The sequence below is a fragment of the Microtus oregoni genome, unplaced genomic scaffold (assembly GCF_018167655.1).
Source record: "Microtus oregoni isolate MIOR12 unplaced genomic scaffold, Mior012 000082F_ref0000272, whole genome shotgun sequence".
In the NCBI taxonomy this organism is placed as follows: Eukaryota; Metazoa; Chordata; class Mammalia; order Rodentia; family Cricetidae; genus Microtus; species Microtus oregoni.
The window spans coordinates 159,935-176,179 of NW_024544542.1; the positions used below are offsets into that span (position 1 = coordinate 159,935).

At 46.3% G+C, this 16,245-nt stretch overlaps 1 protein-coding gene across 1 annotated transcript in view; it reads right to left on the minus strand.

Moving 5' to 3' along the window:
• The window catches only part of LOC121441869 (molybdenum cofactor sulfurase), a 46,864-nt gene that overhangs the window by 15,838 nt on the left and 14,781 nt on the right, over positions 1 to 16,245 (minus strand). Inside the window, exons 6-10 of the mRNA XM_041643199.1 lie at positions 13,723 to 13,922; positions 12,192 to 12,308; positions 9,213 to 9,638; positions 5,633 to 5,795; positions 2,190 to 2,268 (exon numbers count right to left, since the gene is read on the minus strand). Of these exons, the coding sequence (XP_041499133.1) occupies positions 2,190 to 2,268; positions 5,633 to 5,795; positions 9,213 to 9,638; positions 12,192 to 12,308; positions 13,723 to 13,922 (985 nt within the window). The remainder of the gene's footprint in view (positions 1 to 2,189; positions 2,269 to 5,632; positions 5,796 to 9,212; positions 9,639 to 12,191; positions 12,309 to 13,722; positions 13,923 to 16,245) is intronic.

Below are 16,245 nucleotides of genomic sequence, written 5' to 3' on the forward strand. Positions count from 1 at the left end.
AAATGTCTGCCTGAGATTCATTGTCCTGATGAATGTTCCGGGATGAATATTTAAATTGTCAAAAGTGCTCAAACAGTACAAACACTACGTCGCCTGTGCTCAACACTTCAGCTGCCAAGAGAGAGACAAGCAATTGGCCATCAACACCACGTTAGCGCCTTTCTCTTCTTTCACAGTGGTGTAGTACTCCAAGTCCTAGAGGGAGCCCTGCCTGTCACGCTCTGTGGCTAAGGCTGGCTGGCGTATTGATTGGGATAAAAACGCCGGGACATCAGTGAGTTGCCGCGTTAGGCATGCCTGTGAGGGCGTTTCCATGAGGGAGCTTCCACAGCGATCAACTGAGGGAAGGAAGACACACCCTGAGTGTGTCGACCCCAGGGGCTGGTGTCCCTACCTGTAACAGGCAGATAGGAGAAAACCACCGCAACAGCTACACTCTCTTCTTCGCTTTCCACCTGTCAAGTTCTGACTGAGCACCCTTGAACTCTGGCTGCCACTGCCAGCAGACATTTCTGACACCATTCCTTCCCAATCAGAAGGGACCAAACCTTCAAACCAAGAGCCAAAATAAACCCTGCTCCACTCTGTGGCTCTTCCCAATGATTTGGTCACAGCCCTAAAAAGGAGACTGATACAGTCACCTGAGCTCACTCTGGATGGAACTTTAGCAAATCCCATGATGTCTTGGGGGACTGAATTCACAGCCGTTACAGGGGAAACACGTTTGCTATCTGTATTTCTTTCCATCAGAAAGTTTGCAATAATTAATAGATAATTCATAGTCTAGACGTTATGGGGTGGGGGATGGGTGGGTAGGATGCATGCTTGCCTCTAGGGGTGCACATATGTGTGCATATGTGTGTCAGTGTGGACGCCAGAGGTCAAACTTGGGTACTTTCCTCGGGAGCTGTTCACCTTTATTTCCTTAAAAACTTCAACTTGTTAACTATATGTCTCTTTTTAAGATTTATTTATTTTCAGGCAGTGATAGCACATGCCTTTAATCCCAGCACTTGGGAGGCAGAAACAGGTGAGTCTCTGTGAGTTTGAGGCCAGTCTAGTCTACAAAGGGAGTTCCAAGACAGGCTCCAAAGCTACAGAGAAACCTTGTCTCGAAAAACACACACACTACACACACACACACACACACACACATATTTTATTTTATTTTATTTTATGAACATGAACCTGTGTGCATGTATGTACACCACCTATATGCCTTGTGTCTGCTGACCTCAGAAGAGGACGTCAGGCCCCTGGAACTGGAGTTACAGATGCTTGTAAACTATCATGTGGGTGCTGGGAGCCAAAGCCAGGTCCTCTGAAGAGCAGCACATGATCTTAACCACTAAGCCCTCCTCCAGCCCATGGTTTTTGTAAGAGTCTCTCCTGGAACCTGGGACTCATCAGTTTGGCTAGGTGGGCTGGCCAGCATATGTCGGGGTCACCTGCCTCCTCCTCCTCCCCATGCTGGGGTTACAAGGGTTCCATTACCCCTAGCTTGATCCTCATGATAGAATGGCTAGCACTTTATTGACCTAGCTGTCTCCCCATCTCCTGCCTATTACACATAAGTCTCTAGTGAACTGCCTATGGTTGCATATTTTATTGACAGAGGTTGGGTGGTATTAGCTTAGACAGGTTTTTCTTTTTCTTCTTTCTTTTTTTTTTAGGTTTTTTGAGACAGGGTTTCTCTGTGTAGCCCTGGCTGTCCTGGAACTCACTCCGTAGACCAGTTTGGCCTCGAATTCACAGAGATCCGCCTGCCTCTGCCTCCCAGGTGCTGGGATTAAAGATGTGCCCCCCCCCCCCACCACCCACCTTCTAATAGGATTTTCATGACTGGAAAGTTTGTTATTCCATGTTCTTAGGTGTAGGTCATATTTAGGTCACAAGGGATGCAGATGCTCTAGAACCCAAACTTTCCTGCTGGAAGTGAGACTGGTGGGGCAGGAAATTCTCCTTAGGAGTCATAGGTAGAGCATGACAGGCAGAGAGAGCAGCAAATACAGAATGAAATGGAGCCTGCTGGTTGGGTGTAAAGGATACAAAGAAGCAGTGTGACTGGGGAGGAGTGAGGCAGACAGAATGGGAGATTGTCGTTGTCGTATCGTATAAGGCAAAGCTCTGTCCTCCCTCTGGCCTCTGTGTCCACAGAGCCATGCGTGTTACCTGCTCCAGAGCCTCACCTGTCTGCACACACTCTGCTCTGGCAAATCTGCATCCGTTTGCTGTCTTCCTCAAGCGGCACCTCTATAGGCTCCATCCCTAGTGAACAGAAGGTAGAAGCAAATTCAGCACCTCACCAAATGAATGGTTGTGCAAGTGAACGCTCATTGTTAGGAGATATATTACTTTTAATAATGGGCTTTGGTTAGATGAGGAAACACATCCATTTTAATGACTCTGGGCTTTGGTTAGATGAGGAACGTGTCTGGCTCTTAGAAACGAATAGCACAGATTTTCTTCTTCACTATCAGTACCGTAGTGTATGCTTCAAGAACTTCCCTGGTGGAACATCAACACTGGACCATCACACCCACAGTCCCCAGGACCTCTGCAAACTGCTCTGATCGATTTCTCTGCTCTGTGAGTCTCCACCTTCTGAGGTCATTGTTCTCTAAGCTACCCTAAGTCATTTGAAAACAGACAGCCAATATATGGCCATACTGCCCCAAATGCATCTGCTCTCATCTGATCTCAGAAGCTCAGCAGGGTCAGGTGTGGTTGGTACTAAGATGGGAGAAATAGACAGGCAGGATGATACTGTAAAGATACTGGCAGATGGGGCTGGAGAGATGGTTCAGAGGTTAAGAGCACTGACTATTCTTCCAGAGCTCCTGAGTTCAATTCCCAGCAACCACATGGTGGCTCACAACCATCATGTAATGAGATCTGGTGCCCTCTTCTGGTTTGTAGACACACATGCAGACAGAACACTATATACATAATAAATAAATAAATAAATAAATAAATCTTTAAAAAAAGAAAAAAAGATACTGGCAGAGAGTGTACATTTCCAGAATCAGACTAGATTCAAGCATAAACAATCATTACTGCTTTAGAAAGCTGCATTCATGGGATTGGAGAGGGAATCCAATGTTCCTCAATTGTTATATACACCACACATATACAGGATTAACATACATGTGTAATAGGTTAAATAATAGCGTATTAATATCCTGGGTACAAGAATTTGAACAAGAAGTGTATAAGAAAAACAGGTTTCAACATCACTAATTTAAAAAAAAAAAAGACAACATGATACTATCTAGTTGAACCTAGCAAAGTAATCTGGAGAGACTGGGAAGACATGGGAAACATGAGGCTCAAGCAAGAGGGACTTGTTTTGAGTTAGTTTGTTTTGGTTTTGATTTTTCTGGTTTGGGAGTTTTGGGGGACAGGGGAGTTCCAGACAGGGTTTCTCTGTGTAGCCCTTGTTGTTCTGGAACTCCTGGAGACGAGGCTGGCCTCGAACTCACAAAGATCCACCTGCTTCTGCCTCCTGAGTGTTGGGATTAAAGGCGTGAGCCACTACCATCTGGCAAGATTTGTTTTTAAAATGTGTCATTCTTCTACTCAAAAATATTAAATTAATAATTAAGTATTAAAATTTAAAATTGCCTCCAAATCAGCACCAACTCAGATATCCTTCAGTAAACAATACACAAACACACTGTATTACATCCACACTCGGAGACACTGCTCAGTAAACAATACACAAACACACTGTATTACATCCACACTCGGAGACACTGCTCAGTGACATGCGGTTCCGTGCTGTGTTACATGTAGAACTCAGGTAGATCTCAAAACTATCTTGCTGAGTGAAAGAAACTGTTTCTTTATAAAGTTCACATACTACAAGATACCACAGTCTTTTTGTTCATCAGACATTAAGGTTGGGTAAAGAGAAACTACAAGGGGTAGAACCATGAACTTCTCCTGGATGGCGGGCTCTTCTGTACTTGTACTGTGGGGTGGCTGCCCAAATATATACATGTACAAAGGGTCAATATCAGTATTTGCTTTGGAACTCTAAAATATTGACCTATTGGCTTAAGGAAAACTCAACCACAGAATCAGGAAAAAAAGGCAAGAAACAAAGTCATAAAGACATAGATGTAGCCGGGCAGTGGTGGCGCACGCCTTTAATCCCAGCACTCGGGAGGCAGAGTCAGGCGGATCTCTGTGAGTTTAAGGCCAGCCTGGTCTACAAGAGCTAGTTCCAGGACAGGAACCAAAAGCTACAGAGAAACCCTGCCTCGAAAAATCAAAAAAAAAAAAAAAAGACATAGATGTAGAACATCATGAAAGTTCAGCCACAGTTGAGTGGAAAGTCATGATATTCTATAAGTGGGGAAGGGCAAGATGCAGGAGAGGGATAGAGAATTATATATGTTTAGATATACACATACATATATGTGTATATGTATATATAGATAAATATACAGATATATTATATACATATATGTGCATAATATCTAATATGCATATATGTGTGTGTGTATATATGTATTATTTTTATCATTACCATTGGCTTAGTGGGTAAAAGTGCCTAATACCCAAGTCTAATGGCCTGAGTCTGATCCCAAAAGCACATAAAAGGCCAGATAGGTGGCCTGCCTGTGTATTCTCAACACACTTTCAATGAGAAGAAACTCAAGGACCAGCTCGCCTGGGGTACCCAGCACAACAGCAGAAACCAGAGAGACCTTGCCTCTAAAACAAAGTAGAAGGAAAGAACTGACTCCCTAAAAGTGGTTCTGTGATGTCCACATACATGTCATAGCACATGGGCAGTCACACTCACACACACATACTGTGCTTTTTAAAAGGAAAAAAAAAGAAATATAGGAAAGAGAGAATCTTAAGAAATTAAACCAAGTATTAAATTTGTTAAAATTGAATGGCAGAGTTGTGTTAAATACTATTTTCTGTCTCTATGGTGGTGAACACTGTAGCCGTAAGCCACGTGTAGCTATTTAGATGAATTAAAATTTAACACATTTTGATCCAGGTGGTGGCGCACGCCTTTAATCCCAGCACTCGGGAGGCAGAGGCAGACAGATCTCTGTGAGTTCGAGGGCAGCCTGGTCTACAAGGGCTAGTGCCAGGACAGGCTCCAAAGCTACAGAGAAACCCTGTCTCACAAAACAAAACAAAACAAAACAAAAAATTAATACATTTTGAAATTTAGATCTGTTGTCTTCTAACCACATTTTGAGGATTCAGTGGCCACATATGGCCAGTGGTTGCCAGACTCTACAGTGTAGATGCTGAACCCTTCCATCATCATAGAAAGTGTACTGCACAGAACTGACTGCACCTCTTCTGCGTATGCATGGCAAGGAAAGCACCAAAGCCTAAAAGGTTAAAAAAAAAAAAAAAACAATTCAAGTGTTGAGAGCCCTAAGATCCCAGGTTTATATCCCCTTACCTCTGACAAACTTCTCAAAATAAGAAGAGCACAGCTTTTGTTTTCTTTCCTAGACATCATTTCATTTACTAGAAAATGATGCTAACATTTGGTAGAAAAGAGACATTGAGCCTTTTGGTTCGGTTTGATTTTTAACTAGGGGATGAAATCTGTCCCTAGAGGTGACCCTGCAGAGAGGAACCCTTTTCATACCTTTAGCTTTGATGACCATGGTCTTCCGCTGCAGGTTGATGACAGGCTGGATCAGGCAGAGCCGTGGCTCCTGCTTCTGACTCAGGCAAATGCCATTGTGATTCACAACCATCCAGTTCCGGTCATACAGCAGCCCTTTGCTCCCCACAGGCCACTTGGTCACCTACGCAGAAGTGGGGGATTTAGGCCAGGGCTCCCCAAAGTCATTCACATCATTACCCAAACACAGATGACCTTCGTGAATTCAGCGCACGCTCTTAGAGGAGGAAAATGCACGACAGAGAGAGTCTGGCAAAGGAGATGCTGTGGACTTTCCTGTCCATCTCCAGAACCAGTCTCCATCCTTCTCCACTGACCAGGCAAGGCATGTGCATGCAAGGCATGCGGAGTGCAGGGTCTGCAGTAGCAATTCTCTTCTAACCCTGAGGCTAGCATCACTCCCCATAGGTGTCCGCAGATCCCACTTTCTGTATAGCCTTCCACTGCAGGGGATGCTGGACCGGGTGTCTCTCAACACTGCAGACATGTGAGTATACTAAAAAGGTCACTGAACTGGCTTGTTTCAAATGTGTAAGTTTTCTTGCTGTCCTAGTTTCAATTGCTGGGACAAACACCCTAGCCAAAAGCAACTTTAGGGAGGAAAGGGTTTATTTGGCTTACGATTCCATGTCACAGCTCATCATTGCCGGGACGTCCCAGAGGGAGGGGCTCGAGGAGGTTACGTCATGTCCACTCAGAGCAGAGAGAAACAAATGCACCCATGCCGCCTGTTTGTCTTCTGATTAAGCTCAGATAGCTTTTCTCTTACACAGTCCAGGGTCCAGCCCAGGAAACAGTTCTGCCCATATTCAGAGTAGATCTTCCCACCTCAATTGACAATCAAGGAAACACTCCACATCTAGATAATTCCTCACTGATATTTCCTCTCCCCAGGTAAATCTGGTTCACATCAAGCTGGTAATAAAAGTAAACCATCAAACCTACATTGTTCATATTTGTACAGAATTTAAACATAAAGCATATCCAGATGCCCAGGTCTTATATCCCAACACCAATTACAACCTAAAGGATTGAGACTTCTTCAAAAATGGATTGAAGGGAAAAAAAATCAACCCTTATTGAGGCCTAGAATCCTGTGCTTGACCTGTGGACACACCCATCTGTAAAAGCAAAAGGGAAAGCAGGAAGCAGCTTAAAAGAGAAATAGTTTGGACTCAGGGTTTGTGGGCACAACCCATCATGGTGGGGACAGCTTGAGCCTATGGTGGGACAAGTTTGCTCACATCTCGACAGACCAGGAGGCTATGGAGGGACAGAAGCGAGTTAAGCTGTGGACCTTGAGAACCACTTCCTCCAGCTTGAATCCACCTCCTAAAGATCCTAGAGTGTCCTAAAACAGCACCACCAGTGGGGACGAAGTGCTCAGACACATGAACCTGTGAGAGACATTTTCTACATCCAGTCTCCCATAGAACCACCAGGAGACTGTGCCATCCCAGAGACTGTGCCATCCCAGAGACTGTGTCACCACAGAGACTGTGCCATCCCAGAGACTGTGTCACCACAGAGACTGTGCCATCCCAGAGACTGTGCCATCCCTGAGATTGTGTCATCCCAGAGACTGTGCCATCCCAGAGACTGTGCCATCCCAGAGACTGTGTCACCCCAGAGACTGTGCCATCCCAGAGACTGTGCCATCCCTGAGATTGTGTCACCACAGAGACTGTGCCATCCCAGAGACTGTGTCACCACAGAGACTGTGCCATCCCAGAGATTGTGCCATCCCTGAGATTGTGTCATCCCAGAGACTGTGCCATCCCAGAGATTGTGCCATCCCAGAGACTGTGCCATCCCAGAGACTGTGCCATCCATCCCAGAGACTGTGCCATCCCAGAGACTGTGCCATCCCTGAGATTGTGTCATCCCAGAGTAAGATTAGGAGTCTTGGATCTTTGCAGCCTCAAGTTGGCTATAACAAGGAAGATCATCTTTTAGGTAACTAAAGTTGGCTGGCAGCCAAAGCATGCCACCTGTCCCGCAATGCAAGGATCACCACAACATGTTTGTGGGGGTGTGGAATAATTCATTATCTGCAAAAGATTACTTCCAGGATCCCCTAAATAGCCCCGGTCTATGGAAGTTCAAATCATTCTTCTTAAACCACAAGGTTTGTATATAACCTGTGTGTATCTCCCTGGAAGATGCTCCATCTCTAAGTTACCTCCATTATCTGACATGAGGCAAGTGCTCCGTGAATAGCGGTCATGTTGCTTAGGGAGTAGCGTTACAACTGCAGTTTTTCCTAATATTTGGGGGTCATCATTGGTTGACTCCTTTGATACAAAACTCGTGGGTCACAATGACCCACAGCAGTTTATTTCCACAGGGTGGGCAGAGGAATCACGGGAGAATATGAGCCTGAGCCTGGATCAGCAGACCCAAGAACCAGTTCTTGCAGGTGGTCTAGACACGGTGTTTGACCTTGGTCCTCTCGGGTTCCATGATGATGACCTAGCGATATTGTTACTATGCCTCTCACGTAACCATTTTATGGGTCAAATGAAACATGGCATGTCACCTGCTTCAGCAAAAAGCCCGAATATCCACCCAGCTACAGTCGCAGGCAGTTAGGCCTTGGCTGGAGAGGCAGCTCAGCTGGTGAAGATTTGCTATGCAAGCAAACTGAGTCAGGTCCCTAGGAAATCACTGGGTAAGAACTTAGGTGGGGTGGCATGTACTTGTAACCCCAGCACTGGGAAGGTGGAGACAGGAAAATGACCGAGTCCAGCTGATCACTCACTAAGCCTGCGAAGAGAGGTCCAGGCCAGTGAGAGGCTTGGTCTCCAAAATCAAGGTGAGGGTGGGGTGGTGTAAGAGTTCCTTCTGTTTGTGTATTGCTTTCATTGGTTAATGAATAAAGAAACTGCCTTGGCCTAGTTGAAAGGCCAGAACTTAGGTAGGTGGAGAAGACAGAACTGAATTTTGGGAAGAAGAAAGCAGAGTCAGGGAGAGCCACCATGGAGCCACCAGAATCAGACATGCTGAATCTTTCCCGGTAAGCCACTGCCACGTGGCGATATACAGATTAATAGAAATGGGTTAAATCAAGATGTGAGAGTTAGTCAATAAGAGGCTAGAGATAGTGATTTAATTAATACAGTTTCTGTGGGGTTATTTCAGGGATAAGCTAGCCGGGCAGCCAGGCCCTCACCATGCAACATGAGGGCACCCAAGAAATGGCAGCCAACATCGTCCTCTGACCTCCACATGCGTGCACACACATGTACACACACTTCCATACACATATGAACCCATATGCACACAAACCCAGGGTCCTTTGAAGGTCCCCGCAAGCAGTGTCAGATTTAAAAACTCGACCCTATCAAGACACTCAGGAGGAAAATGTCTCTTCCAAGGACAACCTTCTGTCTTGAGTTTTGCCTGCTTTTCTTCACTTGCTCTTTCACTTCTTGTCAAAAAGAGGGGGAAAGAGCTGTACACAGCCTCCCAAAAGTGGGGGCAGTGCGGGAAACAGTGCTCAGGGAAAGGAACAAGGCAGCCATTTCTGTGAAGCCCTTACCTCAAATGCAGCGCAGGATTTGATGGGGTAGAGGTAAATGTTGGTGACAACGTGGGCCCCAAGGTCCCCATTCGGGATACCTGCAGCTTCCTCTGGAAGGGTCTGCTGGATGCTGCTGGCTTTGCTCAGAGACATGTCCAGGTCCACGGTATTTGCAGCAGGACAGGAGTCATTGCAAACTGTAGCGTCTGTGCAGGCATCTTCCAGAGGTGAGTGACAGTCACCCTCTGAGGATAAGGCTCCAGCATCATCGGTGCTAGCTTGAGGAACAGACTGGTCACCAGGAGAATGAAGGCACATAGCTCTGATGAACCTGAGAAAGGCCTGGGCATCTTCTAGTGTGGACATGTATCCAAAGGAAACCCTCACAGAGCCCGTGGGCCGTCCGTCTATGATGTCAACATCATCTCCACAGACATGGCCAGCCTGGAATTAGCCAGATAAGTCAGTCAGCCGGAGAAACTCGTGCTTCGTGGATAAATTGGAAAATAATACAAAAAAAATAAATTTTATTTATTTTAAAATAAACCCAGGAAGGCAGAATTGCTGTGTGCCTGAGAAACTGTTTCTACTCTGTAGACACAGGGACACATTGCCTGGGCCACACCTGAATCAGCTATGAACTGGAGCTGATGCCAATGTGAAGGAACTTTAAAGAGACTAGCAGCAGGGCTTCATGAAGAACATTCTCCCCAAGGGCTCAACAGACAGACTGAAGTTTCAGAAGCACCAAGGGCTCTACTTCACAGTCTTCCCAGGCCAAGGCCGAATACCACTGGCTACTCCCAGACAGCCTCTCTAGGTGGGAGGCTGGCATCCCTGATAGCAGGCCCTTGGAGGAGAAAGACAAAGGCCACAATACCAGCCCACAGACCCTTGAAGGCCCAGGTCAGCTTAGCTGCTCCTGCCAGAACAGGGAAGGTGGAACACTCCGTGCCCACCCAGCTGCCTGGTGCTGGTCATGAGAAGTATGTACAGTAGATGCCCAGGACACCTCCCTAGTACAGGCCAGTCACCCACAGAGACGTGACGCAGCCTTCCACCCCATCCGGAGCCATAGCCAGAGATGCATGCAGTTCTGCCTTCTCTCTCTCTCTCTCTCTCTCCTTTTCTCCATCTCCCCAATCTCCCTCCATCTCTTTCTCCCCCCCCCCACCTTTTTTTCTCAGATGGAGATCAACTTTTTCCTCATATTAATTCTTTGAGAATTTCATGCAATATATGTTGAAAATAATCACACCTCTCTCCCAACTCCTCTCAGACCTCCCCTCCCCTACCCAACTATGTGTCCCCCTTGTGTTAAACCCTTAACAAGAACAGTTTGTGCATGCCCACATGTGACTTCCGCTGGAGCAGGTTCCACCTACCAAGGATCACACCCTTTAGTTGGCCCGTTCTCTTTTTTAGAGTAAAATCTAGTTCAGAGGCTAGAGAGACCGTTTGGTGATTACGGAGGCTTGCTGCACAACCCTAGTGACCTGAGTTTGAGCCCCGGGATCTATGCACAGATGGAAGGAAAGAACTAACTCTACAGTGCTATCCTCAAGCCTCCACATGTGTAATGTGCCGTCTGTGTCCACACATATGTCATGCATATACACACAATAATAATAATAATAATAATAATAATAATAATAACAATAAATAGTTAACTGGGACCTAGCACATGCATATTCTCTGGCAAGAAAAAAACCCTCAAATTAGCAACTATTGCAAGACACATAAGACTCTTTGCCACTTGCTGTGGTATAAAACTGGAATGTCCCTTCCTCCCCCCATAAACTCATGTTTGAGACTTGGTTCCCAGATGGCAGCACTATTTTGGGAACTTGTGGAATCACTGAGAAGTGGGCCCAGCTGGAGGAAGCAGGTCACTACAGCAAGAGCTTTGATCCTTTCTTGTTAGATGTTTTCTGCTGCCCAGTCAGTTCCCAAGTGGGCTTCTCTCCTCTCTCTCACTCCACTGCCATGATGCTCGGCCTAAGCATGGGGCCAAGTGACTGTTGACTGAACCCCCGAGATCATGAGTACCTCCTCCCAGATGAGCCAATGCCACTGGATCCTTTATCACAATAATGAGAAACTATTCTTGTAAAATGGTTCAAAATAGGCTATATGCTCCCAGAGTGAAAAACCTCCACCGCAGGACAAACAGGGAAGGTGAGGATTCTGGGAGACAGGACCCCTAAAGTCATGGACAAGTTCCACCCACACCTAGCCTGGAGGGAGGCTAACTTCAGTTAGGAAGCTGTACCCATGAAGGAGTAAAGAAGGAAGGCAAGGGTGTGAAGCTGAATGTCCCCCACTAACAGCCCTCTGCAGCTGCATTTTTAACCTCTGGCCAGTGAGACAATTCATTGGGTAAAGGTACTTGGCACCAAGCCTGAAAACCTAGGTTTGATCTCCAGGACCTACATGGTAGAAAAGAGATAACCAGCTTCAACAAGTTGTCTTCTAACCGCTACACACATGCTGCAGCACATGTACACACACACACACACACACACACACACACACACACACAAACACACACACTCACACAAATAGAGCAATTTTATAAATTACTCTCAATGTAAGAAATTCATCAGGAGGGCTGGAGAGATGGCTCAGCAGTTAAGAGCACTGCCTGCTCTTCCAAAGGTCCTGAGTTCAATTCCCAGCAACCACATGGTGGCTCACAACCATCTGTAATGAGATCTGGAGCCCTCTTCTGGCCTTCAGGCATACACACAGACAGAATATTGTATACATAATTAATAAATAAATAAATATTTTTTAAAAATTAATCAAGAAATACTGCCACGGAGCTAATAAATTAAAGTGTTTTCTATTTTATCAGCCCCTCTTCTCTTTGGCCGCCCACAGAATGGGCCTGGCTGGCAAGATGAGCCTGAAGCAGCAGCCTCCACCGGCCCCAGTGACCAGCCACCACAGCCTTGCCGACTGCACTCTGTGTGGGCTACAGGGTCTTGTACTGACCTGAAAATGCTTCTTAACCATCTCATCACTTAGCCCCAGGTGCCTCTGGCAGGCACCCAAGTTACAGAAGCAACCAGTCCTCAGGTGGATGTTGTACAGGCTGGCCATTTTGTCTACCTGGGGATAAAGGGAACATGGGGTCAATGTCAGAAGTGTCTAGTTCTGCTATGATTGTCTGGAACAGCATTGAACCTCTCTTTCTTAACAAAAGATGGTAGGCGATCTGAGTCTGGGCCTTGCTCTAAAATTCACGGTTGTTATGTGGCAGATGTAAAAATACCCCCAGGGCCTCACATGCTTAAGCACTTGATCCCCAGATATTGATGGTGTTTTGGGAAGTTGTGGGACCCTGGGTCGGTGGGGTCTTACTGGAAGAAGTAAGCCGCTAATTTGTGGGTCTTTGGAGTTATAATTTAGCCCTTCCTTCCTCTGCTGAGCAGTGAGGAGGTGAGGTACCCAGTTACATCCCCCTGCCACCGTGGAGCTGCCAGCCACCACACACTCGTCCCAGCGATGGACCATGTCACTTCATCTGTGAGTAAAAGTCACCCCTTCCCTGAATTGGCTTTATCAGGTATCTATCACCGTGGTGAGAGAAACAACCGATGTCAGGATCTACAGGTTTATTCAACATTCTATTAAAGTGAATTACAGAAGTGTGCTTGAGAAAATGTCAAATCCAGACCAAAGTCTAAGTGAGGAACCTGTGTATTCCCAGGGAGCCTCAGAGGAATCTCTGAGTTGGGCTGGGGCCATTGCCAGCTCCTTCACATCCGCCACCACAGGGTCTGACCACAGAGCAGGCCCCAGGGAGGCCTGGGCAGCACCAGCTCGGCTCACAGCCCGTGTCACAAGCATCATGTTGGATGCTTTATGACATCTATGTCCAGTTTCTAATTTCTCCAACTTTAGGTTCAATCAAGCTTGCTGCTCAGTCCAGGTGTCATGACACTCTCTGCTGCCCCCTGGAGGCTATGGGGTGTGTGCTGACTGGTCCTAAACCCGGCTCAAACAATTCTCCAGCCCCAGCCTCCAGAGTAGCATTGTGCCACTGTGCATAGCTAGGAAATAGAATCTGTTGTAGTGTAACAAAGCTGCATGTGTTCTAGCGCGTTCAGGAAGAATGAGCAGCATCTTCCAGCTTTAACTGATTGCTGAGTCTGTTCAAAGTCATCCAAGGCTATCTAGTGAGTTCTCCACCAACCCTGCCTACAGGAGACTCTGTGTATAAACAAACAGAGGAACAAATAAGTGTGTTTGAGCCTGGGCTTCCTCACAGCTCCTTCTGGGGACTTTTAAGGAAATGTCAAGAGTAAGAAAGCTTAGACAAGAACATTCCTGGTATAAAAGGATGAGTGTGATGAATTTAGGAAGAGCTGGACCTTGTGACTTGAGTCAGGTATGGTGGCTAACATCTGTAATTTCAGTACTTGGGAAGTATACACAGGAGGATTGCTGTGAGTGCAAGGTCAGTCTGGGCTGGAGTGAGACCCTCCCTCAAAAAAAAAAAAAAGGATGACTCAAATCCCACCTGGGAGTAGCCAATGATGCTCCCACGGTCATCCAATACATTAAAATTGATGATTGGACCCTGCATGTCAGGGCTGCTGAACTCGGAATCACTGTAAATTCGCACCACAGGGGCTCCATTGGGATAGCAGAGAGAAGACAGGGCAGAGTGGGTGTACTGTGCCAGAGCGAAGGTGTGCCTCTGGATGTTCTCCATGCCACCTAGGGACAAAAGCAGAGATACGGACTTCACACGCAAGTCACCCACTCCTGGCTAAGACATGCTTATTACAACCGCTCAACCCAGACCCCAGATAGTGGCTTTAACTATAGCTGTCTTTACAACAAAGTTGATTATTTTTGTTTTGCCTGTGTGGCTTGTGTGTAGTACCTGCTGGGTCCAGAAGAGGGAGTCTGATTTCCTGGAACTGGAGTTATAAGACAGCTTTGAGTCAATATGGGATTGAACCTGGGTCCTCTGAAAGAGAAGCCAGTCTCTTAACTACTGAGCCATCTCTTCAGCCCCAAAGTTGACACTGGATAAGTTTGTCTTTGTTGTTCTTATGGAATATTTCCAGAGGAATTCTTGCTACATTCTCTTAAATATATAATTATACACATTGTATACATATAAGCATGTAGATATATTCATATACATATATATTTGTAGTTACATGCATATAGTTAAACAACATTCCATTATTTAGTTAGACCTTTGTTAGCCAGTGGCAAAAAGTATGCAATATTTTTATCATTTTTGCCCTTAATGATTAAGTTCATTTTTTGTTCTTAATGGTTAAATTGTTTTAACATAATGCATAGCAATTAAAGCTACCTGCTGCCAAATGAATTAACACATGCTAAGTGTTTAAAGTGAGTAATATTGTATTATCATGCCTTTTATATCTAAAAAAAAGTGACTGAAACAGGCAACTCACATAGACAGAAAGTAGGTTACTTGGGGGTAGAGAGAAGGGAGAATCTGTTTAATGACAAGAGCTTCAGTTGAGATAATAAAAAATGTTTTGGATGTGACCTGTGGTGACCACAGTACAGATTGGGAGGAGAATCAGGATGGCCCAATGGGTGAAAGCACTTGCTGAGCACACACGAGCTTGCTGGTCTGAATTTGATGCCTGGAACCCAGGTGAAAAGTCATGAATGTTGCAAAAAGTGGCACAAATCTGTAATCCCAGCACTGCTGCAGTGCAATGGGAGACGGAGATGGGGGAATCCGCAGAAGGTTGCAGGCTAGCCCCAGCACTGTTGCAGTGCGACAGGAGGCGGAAATGGGGGAATCCGCAGAAGGTTGTAGGCTAGCCCCAGCACTTCTGCAGTGCGACAGGAGGCAGAGGCTGGGAATCTGCACAAGGTTACAGGCTAGCCCCAGCACTGTTGCAGTGCGACGGGAGGCGGAGACTGGGGACCCTGCAGAAGGTTGCAGGCTAGCCCCAGGACTGCTGCAGTCTGACGGGAGGCGGAGACTGGGGACCCTGCAGAAGGTTGCAGGCTAGCCCCAGGACTGCTGCAGTCTGATGGGAGGCGGAGACTGGGGACCCTGTAGAAGGTTGCAGGCTAGCCCCTGTACTGCTGACGTGCAATGGGAGGCAGAGACGGGAGAATCTGCAGAAGGGTGCAGGCTAGCTACCCTGAAATGCACAGCACAGCAACAGAAAGGACACAAGAGATGCTGAGGGAGAGAGGGAGAACACACCTAAAACTCTCTCTCTCTCTCTCTCTCTCTCTCTCACACACACACACACACACACACACACACACAATGAATGGTAACACTCGTGTCACATAGTTCTAAAAGCTCTGGAAAGAATTCCCAGGAGCATAGCACACCAGGTGATGCCCGGCTCGCCGGATGTAATCTACTCCAGTCATATGCTTTCACGACCATCCCCGTAGGAAGAGGAGTGGCATCTGCCTGTGTCTTGGCTTCTATAGCTCTTGTCAGGAAAGAGCATGCATCATACAAAAGCTGGTGGAAGAGTGTCCAGGAGCTTGAGGTCAGGCATTATAATAATAACAACTCCTGGGTTTAAATTCTAGCCCTTTTGGGTACCCACGTGCCAGACTGAGAAGGCATTCAATATTTCTGTGATGGCTATTCTTAGCTGTCAACTCGACTATATCTGGAATTACCTAAAAATGGAGGGCATGCCAGTGAGGGATTTCTGCTTAATTTGAAGTAGAACGATCCACTTCTAACCCAGATCTTGAGATTCTGCTGGAACCCATGTAAGGACACGGAAGAAGGAAGCTGTTGCTCTTTGCCTGTTTGCAGTCCATTCCTTCACTAGCATGAGAGCCTACTTCTCTGGAATCCCAGCATCTACTAAAGACCAGTTGAGACATCAGGCCTCATGGACTGAGCGAGTACTGGATTCTCGGACTTTCCATTCACAGCCAGCCATTGTTGGATTAGCTGGAGCACAGCCTAAAACTCATTCTAACAAATCCCTTTCTATACATAGAGAGCGATTCATCCTGTAGGTTCTGTTATTCTAAAGAACCCTGAAGAATACACTTGCTGAGC